General features: G+C 45.3%; 1 protein-coding gene across 1 annotated transcript in view; it reads right to left on the reverse strand.

The window, feature by feature from the left end:
- Dis3l (DIS3 like exosome 3'-5' exoribonuclease) overlaps positions 1-17,597 on the reverse strand; it is a 42,699-nt gene extending 25,102 nt beyond the window's left edge. The window contains exons 1-4 of the mRNA XM_052712004.1: positions 17,281-17,597; positions 15,544-15,697; positions 3,800-3,928; positions 2,367-2,502 (exon numbers count right to left, since the gene is read on the reverse strand). Of these exons, the coding sequence (XP_052567964.1) occupies positions 2,367-2,502; positions 3,800-3,928; positions 15,544-15,697; positions 17,281-17,419 (558 nt within the window). The 5' untranslated portion in view covers positions 17,420-17,597. The remainder of the gene's footprint in view (positions 1-2,366; positions 2,503-3,799; positions 3,929-15,543; positions 15,698-17,280) is intronic.
- Positions 17,598-17,864: the final 267 nt, after the last annotated feature.

Here is a 17,864-nt window from a genome sequence, read left to right on the forward strand (position 1 = left end):
GTTTTTGCATCAGAAAATGCAATCATTCAGGAGATTTGATTGGCCAACTGGACAGACAGGCGAGCTATGGAGAGATGAACAGTCAGCCCGATCTCTCAAAAGGTACTTAAGAGATAGAAAGGAGGTGTTGCTATGACAGCCTGAAGCAACTGACACTGATAAAACGACATGACTGTGACCTGATAGCCTCATATAAATAACGCCACATCTCAACTTCCAGTGGCCCTACTCTTCCGCATGCACAATTCCAATGGGAAAAGGGAGGGGTTGCTGACATACAAGACTGGCTTTAAGGGGCTAGGGATGTGGCAGTTGGTAGAATTCTTGCCTAGAATGTGTGATGCCCTGGGTTTGATCTCTAGTACCACATAAACTGAGTTGTGGAGCACACCTGTAATCCTAGCACTTGAAAGTCTTCACTTTCCATGGAAAGATCAGAAGTTCAGGTCATCCTTACCTATCCAGGAAGTCTGAGGTCTATCTGGCATATATGAGGCCTTGGAGGTGGAGCAGATTTTTATATATACATATATAATGTATTCTCTCTCCATATATATATTTTCAACCCCCAATACTAATACACACACACAAGAGAGAGAGAGAGAGAGAGAGAGACAGACAGACAGACAGACAGACAGACAGACAGAGACAGAGGCGAAAGAAAGAAAAAAGAGGAAGATTTTTTTCTGGGTTTTTTGTTTGTTTTTTGAGACAGGGTTTCTCTGTGTAGGCCTGGCTGTCCTGGGACTCACTCTGTAGACCAGGCTGGCCTCGAACTCATAGAGATCTGCCTGCCTCTGACTCCTGAATGCTGGGATTGAAGGCGTGTGCCACTACTGCCTAGCTGGAAGATTGGTTTTAAAATAGTTTGCAACCACGGTGGTGGCCCACGCCTTTAATCCCAGCACCTGGGAGGCAAAGACAGGTGAATCTCTGAGTTCGAGGCCAGTCTTCTACAGAGTGAGTTCCAGGACATCCAGGGCTACACAGAGAAACCCTGTCTTGAAAAACAACAACAACAATCTAACCAACCAACAAAACAAAAAATAGTTTGCCTTTGTGTGTGACAGTCAGAAAAATAATCTGGGAGGCAGTTCAGTATGGTGGCCAAAAACTTTGGCGCCTGAGTCTAGACACCAATCCCAGCTCTACTGTTTTGTAGCAGCTGCCTGTGGGCAGCGTCTCCTGCTTCATTTTTCTTACTAGTAAGATAGGATACTGACCTACCTCATTACGTTGTTGCAAGAACCGAAGGACATAATAGACTTATCTCTATTACTATTAAGTACCATATTTATACTTGCCACAGTAACACGGGAACATTATTGCTAATGAGGAGGAAAGAAAACTACCATTTTGTAGGTAAAAACAAGAGGCCATTAGCTATTTTAGTATTAACTTGCAGCCACTATAATCTGCCACTGTCATCTAGAGGCTGGAGGTATAGGTCAGTGGTAGTGTGTGCTTAGCATGGTGAGGCCCTAGGTTGAATCTCCAGTACACACACACACACACACACACACACACACACACACACACACACACACCCCATAATACACGCCACACATGCAACATGTAACACAAACAGTTTATGGGTAGGTAGCAGAGGCTAACCGGGTTGCTCTTGACTTCTCTGTTACAGTTTCAGGAGTCAGCCTGAATTTTCTAAAGTCAAGGCCACCTGGTCACCAATAATGCTATGGACCATCTTTTTTTTTTTTTTTAAGATTTATTTTATGCATGTGAGTGTTTTGCTTATCTGTATGTATGTGTACCACATGCGTGCTTGGTGCTTGAGGAAGTCAGAAGAGTCAGACAGTTGATTGCCATGTGGGTGCCGGGAACAGAATCAGGTCCTCTGTGAGAACAACAAATGCTCCAAACAACTAAGCCACCTCTCTAGCAATCAACACAGACCATATGAAAACCTCCATTTTATCTCCCCCCCCCCCCCCCCCCCCCCCCCCCCCCCCCCCCCCGCTTTTTTTTTAATGAGACAGGCTCTCACTCTGTATCTTCTGCTGGACTCAAACCTTCAGTGAGCCTCCTGCCTCAGGACTGGCAATCCCATCCCAGTACTGGGATTACAGGTATGGAGCGTACTTTCTCTTATCTGTGTTGCCAAAGGATCTAGACTGTGGCTTTATAGACACTGTTAAGAACTGGACAGTGGTGGCACAGGCCTTTTATCCCAGCACTCAGGAGGCAAAGGCAGAAGGAGCTCTTGAGTTGCATGCCAGCATGGTCTACAGAGTGAGTTCTAGGACAGCTAGAGAAACTCCATCTCGAAAAACCCAAAACAACAACAACAACAACAAACCAAAAACAAAAGAACTGAATGTGTGTGTGTATAGCACTGGAAATACCTTGAAAGAAATTACAAACACGCCTTCTGTTTCACTTCCATACTGCTGAATGGCCTCTTCATCTTCTGTCACCATAACGATGGGCATCCTGTCCCCGCAGTGGTGATAGTACCAAACAGCTGAGTTGTATATGCTCCTGGGACAGCAAAGGGTGGTGAGCATCCCAGGCACAAACACAGCTGCTGTTCAGAATGCCACAACTGGTTCCTATCTGTCATCCTGTGTCCATATAGCTAATCACTCACCCACCCACCCACCCACCCACCCACCCACCCATCCATCCATCCATCCATCCATCCATCCATCCATCCATCCATCCATCCTTTTGTTCTTTCCTCACACAACAAATACTTCCTGAGTATCTACTCTAGATAATTGGGGGCTGGGCTCTCTGTGGGAGACAAAAGGAATCAGAAAGCATCTCCCATCTCTTCTTTCTAGATGTTCAGTCCCCAGAGCAAGTATTTTTACTTCCTGCTTTTGTTTAAAAACTCCAGACTCGGTCACTTGGTAACACTTTCTAATTGGAAGCTGAGCTACAAGGCACGTGGGAAATGACCAGCAACACTATGAAAGATGAGGAACAGTCTCTAGCTAGGAGAAAAGCCAGCTGCAAGCAGCTGAAGTTGGTAAGCTAATAAGACTGAATGGAAATCACATGATATGCCTGGAATCTTCCCCTAGAGAGCTTAAGTCTGGGTCTGAAGAACTGGGTTCAGGACTGTAGCATATTCCCAGGAAAGCGCACAAACTTGGAAGGTTTTGTGTCTGCATTCCTCTCTGTAGGGCTGTGGGCAGTTACATTCCACCCCAAGGAACCTTGGAGTTAACACTTAGGGGGCAATTATGTAAGGTGTAACCACACAATTATACCTGGGCTCTTGCATTTGGGCCACTTTGTGAGGTACTCTGCAGGGCCCCTCCAAGGTCCCAGCAGGACTGACTGAGCCTCCTTTTCCCTCATTAGCCTCACAGCCCCCATCTCACTGCCATCATTGCTGTTCCTGCTGTGGGGAACCACCGTCTGCAAACACCCCCCATCTAAGCGCTTGCTTCACACTGTACTTTCGGGCAGACCTAAACTAAGTCACTGCATTTTCTAGAACAGTTTCCATTTAGTGAGACTGGCCCAGGACATTCAATTGAGCAAGTCATCGTTTTATCTTAAGGCATCAAAGTTAAGCCTTCCGTACCACTGGTAGACATTCCAGCCCGTGTGTCTAGGCAGTCTCAGGCTGGGTACCTCCATCTCCTCAATCCCAATTTTAACAATTATATATTCAGATGACACATCGAAATGCTGACACTTCAGTGTTAACCATAGTCCTAGAACAGCTGCTGCCATGTTCTAGTACAGTACAGAGCAATTGCGAAGAGCAGAGACGAGAACACAGAAAAGGTCCCAGCGAGGAGTGCTGTGACCCGATGCACACCTGGTCTGCCACTTCTCCACGGCCTCCCCCTTTTCCCGGGGGAGGTAACAGTGCTGCTGGAACTCGTTAGCAAAGAGAACACAGTCGTGGCGAGCATCCTTCAGGAGGTTTCGCAGTTTGTTATACTGTCTGTAACACAGGGGACAGAATAAATCTCACACAGCAGGTACTCATCTCCTGCCAACTCCTGCCAAGGATCGAAACAGATGAGGCATTTCACAGCGAGAGATGGATTGTTTAAAACCCAAGGAGTGTCCTAGCACTCGGGAGACTGAGGCAGGAGGATCATGAGTTTGAGGGTGGTTTGGGAGGCATGGTGAGAGCCTGTCTCAAAAGACAAAATAAGGTCCGGGAAGATGGCTCAGTAGGTAAATGTGCTTGCCACACAAGTGTGAGGACCTCAGTTCAAATCTCCCAGAACCCAGATAAAGCCGGGTGAGAGCATCTGTCATCCAGTGCTCACAGTGGGAGACTGGGGGTGGAAACAGGAAGGGCTCCAGAAACTAGCCTGGTACGTGCAGTGGTGAACAAGAGATTCTGTCTGGAACAGTGAAAGACAAAGGCATGTACCTGACGTTGTCCTCTGACCTCCATGCACCCTGTGGCATGTATGAGTGCACCTGTACACAGCTCACACACACCTACACACCAACAGAAAGGCAGGCAATAAACTAGCCCACCCCTGAGAAGCATTATTTGTACTGGCTTCTGTTTCTGTGTTAGTGCTTCTCAGTTTTGCCTGTCAGTTGCCTGCACTGGGGAAGGCCTCATTAATTAGTTTGCAGATTAATTAGATTCCTTCTTCTGCTTTCCCTCAGAGATGCCTGGCCGTTTTACTATGTAGTTACATTATCTGTGCTCTCACAGCCACAGCACAGAGGCAAGGAAAGCTTGGCATCTTTTTGGCTTCCTACTTTGTTGGCAAACTTTTTTTTTTTTTTTTTCCTTCGAGACAGGGTTTCTCTGTGTATCCCTGGCTGTCCTGGAACTCACTCTGTAGACTAGGCTGGCCTCGGACTCACAGAGATCTGTCTGCCCCTGCCTTCTGAGTGCTGGGATTAAAGGTGTGTACTTTTAAGCATTAATACATTTCCCTTTAGCTGGCAGGCCTAAAAAAGGTCAGGTAAACAAGTTTAAGGGTTTATCGGTGGACTGTATCTATACTGCCTCCATGAGTTCATGAAGAGATAGACCCAGCTGTCAGGCAGTTAACAGAAAGTCTAAGTTTTCCCAGTCCAGAGAGCTTCCAGCAATGTGAGCTAGAACCATGCCCAAATAGCAAGTCTACCATGGGTCAGCTTGTACAAAAGAGTTTTTCAAGAGCCTGTCATCAAGAACTACAGAAAACATTGAAGCAATTATTTTAAAAGGAATTGGTTGGGCTGTTGGATTTGCAGTGCTGGGCTCCAACCCAAGGCCTTGCACTCACTCTGGTTATCTATGGACAAATGATCACCCTGGCTAATATCCTTCCCTCAGCAAGTGTTTGCTATCCTCCTGGGCCAGGCCTTTGGCTGGAGAGTAAGCACTATTGCACTGACTACCCCTGGAGGCGCCATCTAGACAGGCCAGGGCCCATTTGCAGCCGCCTGACTACAGCAAGCAAAAACAGCTATTCTAACAAGAAAAAAAAAAATCAAAACCAGAATTGCAAGCCCATTTCTGGGTGCATGTCCCAAAGACAGAACCAGGGACTTGTGAGACACTCAGCTAGGAGTGCTTGCCTAGAAGGCATGAGGCTCTGGGGTAAACCCCAACCCTGCTGAATCAGTAAGTACACAAATAAATAAAGTCACCTAACCCAACCAAACAAAAATGGGATTCAGACAGATATCTGGGCACCCACATCCACAGTGGCACCTTTTACATGAGCAAAAAGGTGGGTATAACTGAATGACAAGGAATAAATGATCCAATATCAATACTGCTTGGCCCTTGAAAGGGGGCTTCTGACACATGCTGTCGCCCCAATGAACCTGGACACAGGGCGTGTGAAGTCAGCCAGTCACAAAAGGACAGACACCATGGCTCCAGCTGCGTAAGGAACCTAGAGCAGATACATGGAGGCAGAAAGCTGACTTATTACTAGGGTTGGGGTCAAGACGGAAGAGGTGGCATTTAAGTAGTACAGACTTTCAGTGCAGGGAGATGAAAAGTTCTAGAGCTTGCAGTTGTGGATGGCTGCATAATGGCGCTAAAGGACACAGTGCCACTAAACTGTACACTTAGGAACTAGAAAAATGTCAATTTTTTTTGTTCTTTTTTTTTTTTTTGAGACAGTTTTTCTGTGTAGCCCTGGCTGTCCCAGATGGAACTCACTCTGTAGACCAGGCTGGCCTTGAACTCAGAAATCCACCCGCTTCTGTCTCCAGAGTACTGGGATTAAAGGCATGTGCTACCACCACCTGGTAATTTTTATTTTCTTTAAGACAGGTTTTCACCTGGGCATGGTAGCACATGCCTTCAATCCCAGCACTTGGGTGGCAAAGGCAAGTGGATGTCTGTCTGTGAGTTCGAGGCTAGCCTGGTCTACATAGTGAGTTCCAGGACAGCCAGGGCTATTTAGAGAGACCCTGTCTCAAAATAAACAAACATCCAAAACAACCAAACAAATAGAAAAAGACAGAGTCTCATACAGCCCAGGCTCATGTCAGACACTAGGTGTACGTGACCCTGGGGACCAAATCCAATCCAAGGCTTCGTGTATGCTAGACAAGCACTCTACAAACTGCGTTACAGTCCTACCCTCTAAAAATATTGAATTATATATATATATTTTTTTTTTCATGAAAATTAAAAAAAATAAAGAGTTATGCTACTTTGCAAAAAAAGCCCAGAATCCCTCACTTCGGTGGAAAACATTGGTCAAAGGACAGGGCTGGCCTGGCTTCCTGGAGCAGGCCTGAGGCCTGAAGCCTGAATGGAAGAGAGCCAGACAAACAGCCAAAGGTGATGAGTGGGGACAGAGCATTGACAATAGCAGACATGTGCTCCTCTGTCCTCAGTATTCCGCCCATGGCAGGGCCATAAGGGACGTAGGCATAGCATCTGTGTCAACAGCAATCCAATTTCAGGATTTGGGGTCTGAATAAACTGCCACCTTCAGAATCCAGCACCCTTCTGCCAGCTCTGCGCATAACACCTTCACTTATTTATCTACTGTTTTTTGAGACAGGTTCTCCCTACATAGACCAGGTTGGTCTTGAACTCACAGAGACCAGTCTGTCCCTGCCTCCCAAGTGCTGGGATTAAAGGCCATTTCACCATCCCTGGCATCACCTTCATTTTAAATGGTATTTATTATTATTGTGTATGTATGATGTATGTGGGGGCATGTGCATGCCACAAAGCACATGTGGATGGCAGAGGACAACTCTGTGGAGGTGGTTCTCTCCGTCCACCGTATGAGGGTTCTGTGTGCTTCCATTTGTCAGACAGAGAAGGACATGGACAAATGGCAGGAGAATACTGATGGAGAAGACAGGGATTCAGCAGTGAATCACTCCGGGTGTTGACAGTCGGGGCTTCTTGGAGATGTGTAGGCTTGTGGTTATAATTTAGTAGTGCACACATACAATACAGTCATAATTCCTGTTAGCAGGCTTTGCAGTGTTTATGACAGAGTCAGCAGACAGAAGCCTGTGTGAAGTCAGCACAGAGAAGCTTCAGAGCACTGTGGACATGTTTGACCAGAGCGATGGCAGTGGCTTAGACAGTCAGGATCTTCAACCTTAAAACATTCAGCCTTAGGCTGGACTTGGTGGAGCACAGCTTTGATCCTAGGACTTTGGAGGGAGAGGTAAGAAGATCAGACATTCAAGGTCATCCTTGGCTACAAGGAGTTTGAACCAGCTTGGGCTACAGTAGACTCTCTCAAAACAAAAGTTTCAGTCTTACTGAAAACAAAACAAAACAAAACAAAAACTAATTTTCTTAGGCTTAGATGTTTTCCAAACGTTTATCAACTAAATGTTTCAAAAAATTTCCTGGAGATGGATAAACTAACTTCTTTAGACTGAATCTGTAGGAAGGGAGTAGGGAGGGGCAGGTACACCATCCTGTTATGTTGCCCAGGCTAGCTGTGAACTCCTGGGTTCAAGTCAGCTTTCTGTCTCAGCCTCCCAAGTGCTGTGATTGAAAGAACATGGTGCTATGCCCAGCTTGATGACTTTTTTTACTATTTTTATTCAATGGGATAGTAGCCTTGTCTACAGATGCAACCCTCAACCACAATGGTGATGGTGGCCTTGCCTATTGATACAACATTCCCCTTTGCTGGTGATGGTGGACTTGTTTACAGATGCAACATCCTGCCTCTGCTGATAACACCCTCTAAGGCAGCGGTTCTCAACCTGTGGGTTGAAATTCCTTGGGGGAGTGGAATGACCTTTTCACAGGGGTTGCATATCAGATATCCTGCATATCAGACACTTAACATTATGATTCATAACAGTAGCAAAATTACAGTTATGAAATAGCAACAAAAATAATTTTATAGTTGGGGGTCACCACATGAGGAACTGTATTAAAAGGTTGCAGCATTCAGAAGGTTGAGAATTGCTACGGGATATTTTATCACACTGTGTGAAGATATGCTGCTGTTTTACCTTGTCTGCCTAAGGCATCTGATTGGTTTAATAAAAAGCTGAATGACCAATAGGTAGACAGGAGAGAATAGGCAGGACTTCCAGGCAGAGAGAAGAACTCAGGGTTAGAATCAGGAGATTCCAGTGAGATACTGAGGAGTTGGATGTATAGAATATAGAGGAGAGGTTAAAAAGCCATATGGTAGAAAGTAGATTAATAGAAACAGGTTAATTTAAGTTATAAGAGCTAGTGGGATAAGTCTAAGCTTGCTTTCATAATTAATAATAAGTCCCCATGTCATTATTTGGGGGTTGGCGGTTCCAAAAAGAAAGTCCGACAAGAAAGACCTGCTATAGAGAACCGCTGCTCTAAGGCCTGGAAGAGGGAAGAAATGGGAAGTGAACCCACGAGTGTCTTCCTCTGCTGGGCTCCGCAGTGCCATGCAAGGGTAGTGAACCCACGAGTGTCTTCCTCTGCTGGGCTCCGCAGTGCCATGCAAGGGTCTCCTAGACCTGCTTTCAGGTGTCTTACAGCTTCAATACGTTTATGTTGCTAGTCCTATTAGCTAATACTTTAATGGCAGTTATTGAGTACATTTTGGAGTATCAGTGCTGCTCTTTTAGAGGCTTCTGCCTTAGCTACAAGTGTCCTCCCTCTGCTCAATTACCTGAGCCAAAACCTTAGTGCTATCCTTGACATCACCTCCTCCCCACCGTACATCTAAAATCATCACTAAGTTCTATAAATTAAAAAAAAAAAAGCTAGGCATGGTGGTGCAAACCTTTAATAACAGCACTTGGGAGGCAGAGGCAGGAGAATCTCTGTGAGTTCGAGACCAGCTTAGTCTACAAAGTAAGTTCCAGGCCAGCCAGAGCTATAGTGAGACTCCCATCTCAATAAATAAGTAAATCAATGAATATTTATAAAATAGTTATACATATATATGTACATATATACATACATATATACATATACACATGTATATAATTCAGACAAAGAAATTCATTTTCCCTTAAAACATATGCAACTGATAGTTTTTAGTATACTCACAGTTAAGCGACTATCACCACTCTCTAATTCCAGATTATTTATTTCATTGCTCTAAAAACAAACTCGTGTCTATTAAGCAATCAGTCCCCACTTCCATTGGCCCCAGCCTCTGGCAACCACTAAGTAATTTTTTCTCTCTATTTTTGTCTATTCAGGACATCTTATATAAATGAAATTACATATGACTAGATTTTTTAAGCTAATTGATTGAGTGTATGTGTCTGTGTGGGAGCCTGTGCGTGGCACAGCACAAGTGTGGAGGTCAGAAGACAACCTGTAGGAATCAGTTCTCTCCGTCCACCATGTAGGTTCCAGGGACTGAACTCAGGTTGCCAGGCTTGGTGGCAAGTGCCTGTAATAAGCTTTCTCAAATGTAGTCGAACTTTCTTTTTGGGACCACCAGCTCCCCAGTAACAACATGTAGACTTAAGATTAATTATGAAAGGTTGGCCTCAGCTTAGGCTTTTTTCCAACTAGCTTTATAACTTAAATTAACCTGTCTCTGTTAATCTACATTCTGCCACGTGGCTTAGTTACCTCTGTTCTGTACCATATGGCCAACTTCTTCAGAGTCTCTGGAGAAACTGCATGCCTAGATTCCTCCTCCCAGCTTCTCTCTCTCTGCCTGGAAGTCCAGCCTATTCTTTCTTGCCTAGCTATTGGCTATTTAGCTCTTTATTAATCAGACGGTGCCTTTATATATCAGAAGGTGCCTTAGGCAGAGACATATTTTTACAATGTAAACAAATATTCTTTAACAAGTGCCTGAGCCATTTTGCTGGCTCCAACATATAAATTGTGTGTGTGTGTGTGTGTGTGTGTGTGTGTGTGTGTGTGTGTGTGTGCATGTAGCTGGTTTCTTTCATTTAGCACAATGTTTTCAAAGTTCATCCAAGTGGTGACATGTTCAGTCCTTTCTATAGCTGAATAATATTCTATTTTATGGATATAGCATGTTTTCTTAAACATTACCAATTGAAGGCCACTTTGGTTGCTGTTACTGTCTGGCTATCATAAATTATGCTGCTGGACCAGTGAGAGAGCTCAGCAAATAAAATGTCTTGCTGTACAGAAGTGATAACCTCAATGTAATCCCTGGATCCCACAGTGGATCCCAAAAGTTGTCCTCTGACCTCCACTCACACACATCCATGGCACACACACGTATGTACACGTACACACACACACACACACACACACACACACACACACACTAATAAAAATATAAAAGTAAATGAATCTACTATGAGTATTTGCCATGTTTTCGGTTTCAACATGGATGTACTTCTAGTTCCATGATTACATACTTAGGAAACGTTATGGATTCCTACCTACTGAATCAGTCCTGGAACACCCACTTCTGCCCATGTCTAAGCTGCCACTGTCCTCACTACAGTTTGGGGATGGTTTGAGTGTGCTCTCTTGTGGGAGCTGAGCTTGCTTGACACAGCAGGGCTGCATTAGGGGATGGCTGGACCACGTGCATGGTCACCAGGTGTCTGGGATGGTCTGCACTTGGCTGTGCTGGGGGAGCTCTTTGCTCCACCCCTTGACATTCCTTTAACAGCCCTTTAGCAGAGACAGAAGGGGCTGGTGGGTTTTGACCCAGGCCCTCCCAAGGCTATCCTGTGTTTCTAACTGTCTCTCTCCTCTATATTTCTATTTACATATTTCTCACTTCTCCCTCCACAAGAGTACCCTGGGGGAAAAGAGGGAGCTGGTCTCCCTCACTCTGTAGTGGCCCGTGCATTGAAATTTCATCCCTCTTGTGAGATATTCACAGGGTGGAAAGTCAATCAAATTCTTGTGCAGAGAAGTGATTCTGGCAAGTGGTTAGGATTCAAACATCATCAGGTAGAGTCCCAGGATTGAATTGCTGGTGGCTTTATGCAAAGGAAAAAAGTAACCTATATCAAGTGTTTTATTATAGCAATGCAAAACAGGCTAATATAACATGCCATCTGTATTACAGCTATAGCCTCCAGCCTTCTTTCCTTCAGGACTCTTTTCAATTGAATTTGGTAATCTTTTCTTTTTTTCTTTTTTTTTGGTTTTTCTTTTTTTTTTTTTTTTTTTTTTTGGTTTTTTCGAGACAGGGTTTCTCTGTGTAGCTTTGCGCCTTTCCTGGAACTCACTTGGTAGTCCAGGCTGGCCTCGAACTCACAGAGATCTGCCTGGCTCTGCCTCCCGAGTGCTGGGATTAAAGGCGTGCGCCACCACCGCCCGGCTGAATTTGGTAATCTTTTAAAACAGGAACCTGATGCCATGCCATCCTGAATAAAACCCTTCCTTGACATCCCCAAAGCCCATGAGGCTTTCCATCTGGCCAAGTGTCCTTTCAGTTCCTTGAGTGTGCCACATCTCTTCCTCATGGATGCTTGGCCAGAAGTCTCTTTTTCCTGGAAAACTTTCCCTTGCCTGGTCTCCTTCTCCTCGTCCTTGAGAGCTCAGTATAGGCAGTTCACTCAGGAAAGCCCTTCCTTGCTCCCTGGTTGGCTGGGGCTCTGCTACAGCCATATCCTAGTACTTCTGAACATCTGCCACAGTGGCTCTACATTTGTCTGTGAGATGACCTGGACTTGTCTGTCCTCTCTCAGGACTGGATCTACCTTTGTTTACTGCTGTATTCTAGTCCTCTGGATGAACACATGGATGAGCCTATGGATGAACACATTCACATCTGAATGCATGAATGTGTGGGAGCCTCACAGAGTCAAGTGCCCCTTCATTAAATAAGCATTTGAGGATTGCTAGATGACAGATGTGTGATTATCCTGAACAATCAAAGACATGACATTATTCATCTCTTCTCTACAGTCTATTTATGAGAACAAGAATTTTCTACATTGGTACTCCTGAGATCAAAATATAAAACCACATCACCACACAACGGGATTACAGGTTATGTCTCTCTGTTGTTAAATGCAACTCTGGCAATTTCATTTCAGTAAAATAATACCATCTATCACATTACCTTAGAGTCAGCCCCCTGTGCATTCATGTTCCAGACCTGAGGGCACTTCATTTGCAGAGAGAAAATATCTAGAAATAAGAGCTTTGACTGTCCGGGGAATGGACGCTTTTACCTGCCTTTGTTCCTCACACAAGGCAGTATGATAATAGTTTACACAGCACTTGGGCTGTGTTGGGTGTTTTAGTAACCTGGAGATGATTTAGAGCCTACAGGAGGATGAGTGAAGGTTCTATGCAAACATCATGCTATTTAAAACAATGTTTATTACACTTATCTTTTCAGAGGAGGATGTGCATGTCACAGTGTATGGGTGGAGGTCAGAGGACAATGTGAGGGGGCTGGCTCTCTCCGTCCACCATGTGGATACTACGGATTAAACTAAGGTCAGGGGCTGGGGAGTTAGCTCAGTGGTAGAGCACTTGCCTAGCAAGCGCAAGGCCCTGGGTTTGTTTCCTCAGCTCTGGAAAAAAAAAAAACAAAAAAAACAAAGAAAAAAAAAAACTAAGGTCACTGGGCTTGGTGACACAATCCTTTACATGCTGAGCCACCTTGCTGGTCTGATGCCATTTTATTTACTTATTTATTTATTTATTTTAAAAATTAGACATATTCATTTCATGCGTGACTGTTTTGCCTGAATGTATATATGTATACCATAAGAATGCTTGGTCCCCACAGAGGTCAGCAGAGGGAGGGCATTGGATCTTCCGGAACTGGAGTTTGAGGTTGAGGGGATCAGACCCGGGTCCTCTTCAAGAGCAACAAATGGTCTTAACTTCTGAGTCATCTCTCCAGCTCTCCAGTACCATTTTATCTGGAACTTGAATAGCTACAAATTTTAGTAGCCCTGGGGTCCTAGAATCATTCCTTTCATAAACCAAGGGACTACTGTAATACATTTATAGTTTTATAATTTTGTGCTGTTTATTAAATTTAAAGGTCTAATTTGGTTTTAAGGTTTATTAAATACTTAAACATGAAGACTATAAGTAGATTTATAGCTAAATATCCATACAATTATGCATGTTTGTTTGTTATGACAGAGTCTCATATAGTCTATACTAGATTCAAGCTTTCTGTATAACCTAGACTGACCTAGGACTCCTGACCCTTCTGCCTCTACTTTACAATTGCTGGGATTATAGGTGTTTGCCACCATGCCTGGCTATTGGGTATCCAGGAAGACGTTTTCTGCTAGAAACAAGGCTGATATTGTAACGTTTGAATGTGTGGTAGTTTGAATGTAGTTGGCCTCTATAATCTCATAGGGAGTGGCACTATTGGGAGGTATGGCTTTGTTTCAGGAAGTGTGCCACTGTCAGGGGTGGGGAGGGTAGGCTTTGAGGTTTCCTATGCTCAGGATACCGCCCAGTGTCTCAGTCAACTTCCTGTTGCCTGCAAGATGTAGGACTCTTAGCAATGTCTGCCTGTACGCCACCATGATGACAATGGACTGAACCTCTGAAACTGTAAGCAAGCCACCCCAATTAAATGTTTTCATTTATAAGAGTTGCCGTGGTCATGGTGTCTGTTCACATCAATAAAAACCCTAAGACAGAGGGAGTCTTGCATCCCAGTACTTGGCTTATCTGTTAAAGGAACCAACAGTTCAAGCTGACAAAGTGGTCATCTAATGAAAAACAAGGGGTGTAGCAGGGCCTGCTTCCCAACTCCTCACCTTTTGCTTTCTCATAGAGAATACTAACACACAGGGTAAGCACAGCAAAACCCAATAGCATCAGCCCTTCATCAACCTAACTACGGAAACATTCAGGAGAAAGGACATTTAAATTCCAACTCTTTGCTTTCGGTTGTCTCAGGAATAGGTTTTCAAAACAATCCTAATATTAAAAACATTTTAGAAAACAGAAGTTGAAGAGGCTTGCAGTGTGTGAGCGATCTGAATGATAACAACAAATTGATTTTAGTGGAAGAAATTGAAATATGACACCTGCAGCAGTGTTTAAACCTGGATGTGTGTAAACATCTATATCTCTGTGGCTGAATAAAATCAACTTCAAGCTCATTTTAAAATACTCAATTTGAAAAAAAAAACCCAGGCACATTCCAGCTAACGTGTATTTTTCTGAACTGAGCATAAGGACAATTTATCATTTTCATATACAAATAAAGAAAACTTTATCTTTTACTACCAAAGTCTGAAGAAACCAAAACATCTTAAAAGCAGAATAAATACAGTTTTTGCTTGTTAAACAACTTGAGGTGTTGAGGGTTTAGGTATATAATTCTAACATGCTATTCTCACAGTCTTAAGTTCAGAGCACAAAAGTTTCTAAATGTTAAATGAGGCAAAACCGTGCCGGGCGGTGGTGGCGCACGCCTTTAATCCCAGCACTCGGGAGGCAGAGCCAGGCGGATCTCTGTGAGTTCAAGGCCAGCCTGGGCTACCAAGTGAGTTCCAGGAGAGGCGCAAAGCTACACAGAGAAACCCTGTCTCGAAAAACCAAAAAAAAAAAAACAAAAAAAAAAAATGAGGCAAAACCGTATTTTAGGGTATTTGTACAGAAAGGGGCAATTTTTCTTTCATTTAGGCACAAGGCAAGTATTTTAAACTGGTTCAATTAAAAATGTTTTGTTCAGCAAATACAATTACTACGGCTGATAGTTACAGGACTAATCTAAAAATAAGAATGAGCTATTTTTTTAATTTCATTGAATAAATCACTGCAAGTACAATTTGCATGCACAATAAAGGAAGATAAGATTTAAAAGTACTCTTTTCCCAAGAAAAGAATGCTCCTGAAACAATGTATCTATAAATAAGAAGATTAAATAATGTACATTATTAGCAAAAATAAAAAGAAACAATTGTGCTACCTATAAAGATAGAAACCTTAGAAGCCAATTCACCACCGAATCCTAAATGCCTGCATCCTGGGGACATCGCAGTTTATTGATCTACAGTTAGATCTTTGGGCCAGGTGTTGAAGCGCACAGACAAAACGGTACTGCATTCCTCACCAGCAAAGAGAATACCAAATTAGTTTCAAAAATCCTTCCTGACAACATAATGAATTCCTCCTCCTTCGCTCTAACAAGGGACCTTTTCTAAAGGGGGTGGGGGAACCTTCACAATAAATAAATAAATAAATAAATAATGCAAAACAGATACCTCCGGCCTCTCTGATGCTGCACAGCTTGACAAGCCGTTTGCATGAAAATGATTCCCTTCAACTCAGGAAACTCGAGGACCTCAAGGTAATCCTGGACAACTTTCCAGTCTGGAATCACATAATGAGTCACTTCAGCAGACAAGAGCTTCCCATCTGAAACATAATTCAGAGTGGAAACGATTAGGTAACATTTTCAAACCTGGTTTATGACTATTTCAATGTCACAGTGCCCCGGTGTGCAAAATAACTTCTCGTCTTAATTTCACCTTAAAGTTTTTCAAAGACAAGACAAATCTACTTTAGTAGAAGCTCAAAGTTCCGAGTAGATTCACTGCCGCCTTCTCTCCCTTTTTTTTTGAAGCTGTGATTAAATACAAGCACGACATGGTTTATGCTCTTGCCAGTACTGCGGGAGAGGATGGCTGATATTTTAAAAACAGGTACATCCTTGGCAGAAGTTAAATTTCTATTAACTCATTACTGACATGCATGAACATTGTAATGGATATTTACATATCCATCATATACCTACACCTACACACACGTACACATATATGTACATACACATAAATGCACACGTGCAAATATGTGTATGTTAACTACTTCCATGTACCTGAAAATTCCAAAGTTATTCTGTTTGAAGCTTCTGAACATGGCTACAAGGCTCTAAGACAGAGGTTCTCAACCCATGAGTCGCGACTCCCGGGCGATTGACCCTTTCACAGAGGTCGCATGTCAGATGTGTACATTACCATTCATAACAGTAGCGAAACTACAGTTACGAAGTAGCAACGAAATAACTTTATGGTGGGTGGGGGGGTCACCACAACATGAGGAACTGTATTAAAAGGTTGCAGCATCAGGAAGGTTGAGAGCCACTGCTCCTAAGGGTTGAAGAGAATGTGCTAGAAAGGATGTGCAGTCTGGGCAGTGGTAAGTAAGGCTTCCACTCAACTGACAGCTCTTTCGCCAAGCGGTGACCTCAGTCATACATTCTGAAAAGACCCCTCATGTTCATCTCCCACTAGGGGTAAGAAACAGCGACCCTTGCAGCCTGAAAAAGGGAAGTGTGGCTCACAGCAGTCCCCAGCCCAAGTCTCCTATAATGAAGAGGCGGTCATGCTGGAGGAGGGTCTGCCTACTGGCAGGAGCAGAGCAGGCATGTCAAATGCCCAGCAGTGCGCTCAGGAGCCTGGCGGGAGCAGCCTCTTTCGGGCGAGCCTCCCTGATCTCACTGCGGGCGGAAAGAGGGAGGTGCCTACGCCTTGAGGTCCCTCGAGAAACCCGAAGCACCCGGAGCCTCTGGGCTGAGGGCACAGCAGGTTCTCGGTGCCCCCCATTTGGCCGAGCCATTGCGGTAGACGAGCCCCGCGAGGAGGGTGCCGCCTGCTTCCGACCCGCAGAGAGCGCTCGCTCCGGGCCGCCTCCCGGACCGCCCTGGTTCCGCCAAGCCCAGGCTGCTTTGGCTCGCTCCGGCTCCGCCCTTGACGCCAGGCCAGAGCCGCCCTCGCTCCCGGGCCCCGGCTCGCCTCTCTCCTTAGGTCCCCGCTCCCTTCTCTAGTGCCCGGCCGCCATCACGACGCCAGGCCCGGGCTCCCTGTGCTCCTCGGGCCTCGGCCTCCTCTTTCCTTCGGCCCCCGGCTCCCTTCCCTCGCGCCCCGCAGCCCTCGCTACGTCAGGCCCCGGCCTCCCTCGCTCCTCGGGCCCCGGCCTCCCCGCTCCTCCCCGGCCCTGACCGTTGCGGCAGGCGGCGGGCTGCGGGCAGAGCGGGCTGTTGCAGGGCACGCTAGGCCGCAGGTAGTGCTCGCGAACGATCCGCAGCGTCCGGCCCTGGAAAGTCCTCAGCAGCAGCACCTTCTCCCGTTTCTGCAGCATGCTGGTGGCGTTGCCCGGCTCGGCGGCCGGGAAGCGGCGGGCGGCAGTGGGAGGCGAGGCCGAGGCTTGGGGCCCGCCCCTCGGGCCTGCTCTGGCTTGCAGTGGCAGGAGCGTTCCGGGCACCGGGCGCCCCGAGGGTCCGCCTGGCCCGGCCCGGCCCAGCCTGCGCCTGGATTCCCCTGTAAGCCCCAGCTAGTTGCCCCTGAGCCGGGAAGAGCTCAGAGAAACTGTTGACCCCAAGGACCAACGGGCATGACGGTAGGATGTGACAGCTGGTCTAAAAGTCCCGTGTGAAAAGATTTTTTTACTTTGTTTCTACCCACAGGCCCGAGTGGGAAGGGCTGCCATATTAACAGGTGTAATAACTAAGAGTTTTCTCGTCCTTGTTTTTGCAGTATCTAAAAGAATCGAAAGGCTTAGTAAATAAGCTGGTAACCCTGCTGGC

Source organism: Peromyscus californicus, unplaced genomic scaffold (assembly GCF_007827085.1).
Source record: "Peromyscus californicus insignis strain IS unplaced genomic scaffold, ASM782708v3 Scaffold_11__1_contigs__length_118956290, whole genome shotgun sequence".
NCBI classification, from domain to species: domain Eukaryota; kingdom Metazoa; phylum Chordata; class Mammalia; order Rodentia; family Cricetidae; genus Peromyscus; species Peromyscus californicus.